Here is a 1,482-nt window from a genome sequence, read left to right on the forward strand (position 1 = left end):
CTGGTGCTTCAGCAGCCTCTTTGGAAACATTGGGGTCAATGTCTGTTCCTGGAGGCCATGGAGGAGAGGTCTGGATGGAACTCATAAACTCTTGTGTTGTTTAACTAAATATAATCAGGATTATCTGTTCCCCGCAGCTGAGATTCAAGGGTCTCTTCTAATGATAGTGAAATTCTATTCTAATTTATGGATGTTCTTTCTTTTTGAAAAACAGCCTGAGTGGCTGAGGAGGAGGAGAAGGTAGATGTGACATGCAAGATCAGGCCCCATGTCTTTCATCTTAGACACCCTGGCACCAAGCTGGTGTGTACCTTGCTAAGAGGACTTTGAGTCCCTGTTAAGGAGCCTTATCACTGTTTTCTTCATGTCCTGGTTCCTCAGGCTGTAAATGAAGGGGTTCAGCATGGGGGTAACCACAGTATACATGATGGTGGCTACCGTGTCCTGGGTAGAGAAGGAGTCTGGAGGTCGTATATAGATCCCCAGAACCGTCCCATAGAACAGGATGACCACCGACAAGTGTGAGCTACACGTGGAAAATGCCTTGTGCCTGCCCTTGGCAGAGGGTATCTGGAAGACTGCCACAGCGATTCTGGCGTAAGAGACCATGATGAGAATGCAGGGGGTCACGAAGAGGACCACAGCTCCCAGAAAGACACGTTGATTGACTCTCGTGTCTGAACAGGCCAACTTCATGAGGAGGTAAGCGTCGCAGTAGAAGTGAGAGATCTCCGGAACAGAGGAACAGAAGCTCAGTCTGCTCATGAGGAGAGTGTGCACCAGAGAGATGAGGCCAGAGCAGAGCCACACAATGGCCGCCAGCCCCACACAGAGCTTGTGGGTGATGATGGTGTGGTACTGTAGTGGATAGCAGATGGCCACAAATCTGTCCAGGGCCATGGCAGCCAGCAGAAAGGTGTCCACATTGGCAAAGGAAATTAGAAAGTACATCTGAGTCAGGCAGTGGGTGTAGGAGATGGTCCCTGTTCCAGCCACGTGGCTAGCCAGGAGCCTGGGGATGAGATTGGTGGTGAAGCAGACATCCACAAAGGAAAGATTGGCCAGGAAGAAATACATGGGGGTGTGCAAGCGGGGGTCAGAGCTGATGGCCAGGAAGATGAGTGTGTTCCCAGCCACAGTGACCAGGTACATGCACAAGAAAGCCCAGAAGAGGATTTGTTGCTGCTGTGGGTCATCAGTGATGCCAAGCAGGAGGAACTCACTGACTCCAGTCTCATTCTCTCTCCTCTTGGACATCTCTCAGAGGCGCAGGCTCCTGGAGGGGTCAGGCTGGGCAACTGGAACTCACTGTGTGTTCAGAATCAGGTCATAGCACGTATGTAGGAGTTTTCTACCAGAACTGTGTGTGTTTAAGGAGTCAGCTCTCTTCCTCCACCATTGGTTCTAGGGATGGAACTCAGGTGATCAAGCTTGAATAGTGTGCTGGCTAGTTTTATATAAACATGACCCAAGCTGGGGTCA

General features: G+C 50.5%; 1 protein-coding gene across 1 annotated transcript; it reads right to left on the reverse strand.

Moving 5' to 3' along the window:
* Positions 1-315: 315 nt before the first annotated feature.
* LOC127695486 (olfactory receptor 1361-like) lies at positions 316-1,257 on the reverse strand. The gene has a single exon (XM_052197681.1). The coding sequence runs from the start codon at positions 1,255-1,257 to the stop codon at positions 316-318; it is 942 nt and encodes a 313-aa protein (XP_052053641.1).
* Positions 1,258-1,482: the final 225 nt, after the last annotated feature.

The sequence above is a fragment of the Apodemus sylvaticus genome, chromosome 10 (assembly GCF_947179515.1).
Source record: "Apodemus sylvaticus chromosome 10, mApoSyl1.1, whole genome shotgun sequence".
NCBI lineage: Eukaryota > Metazoa > Chordata > Mammalia > Rodentia > Muridae > Apodemus > Apodemus sylvaticus.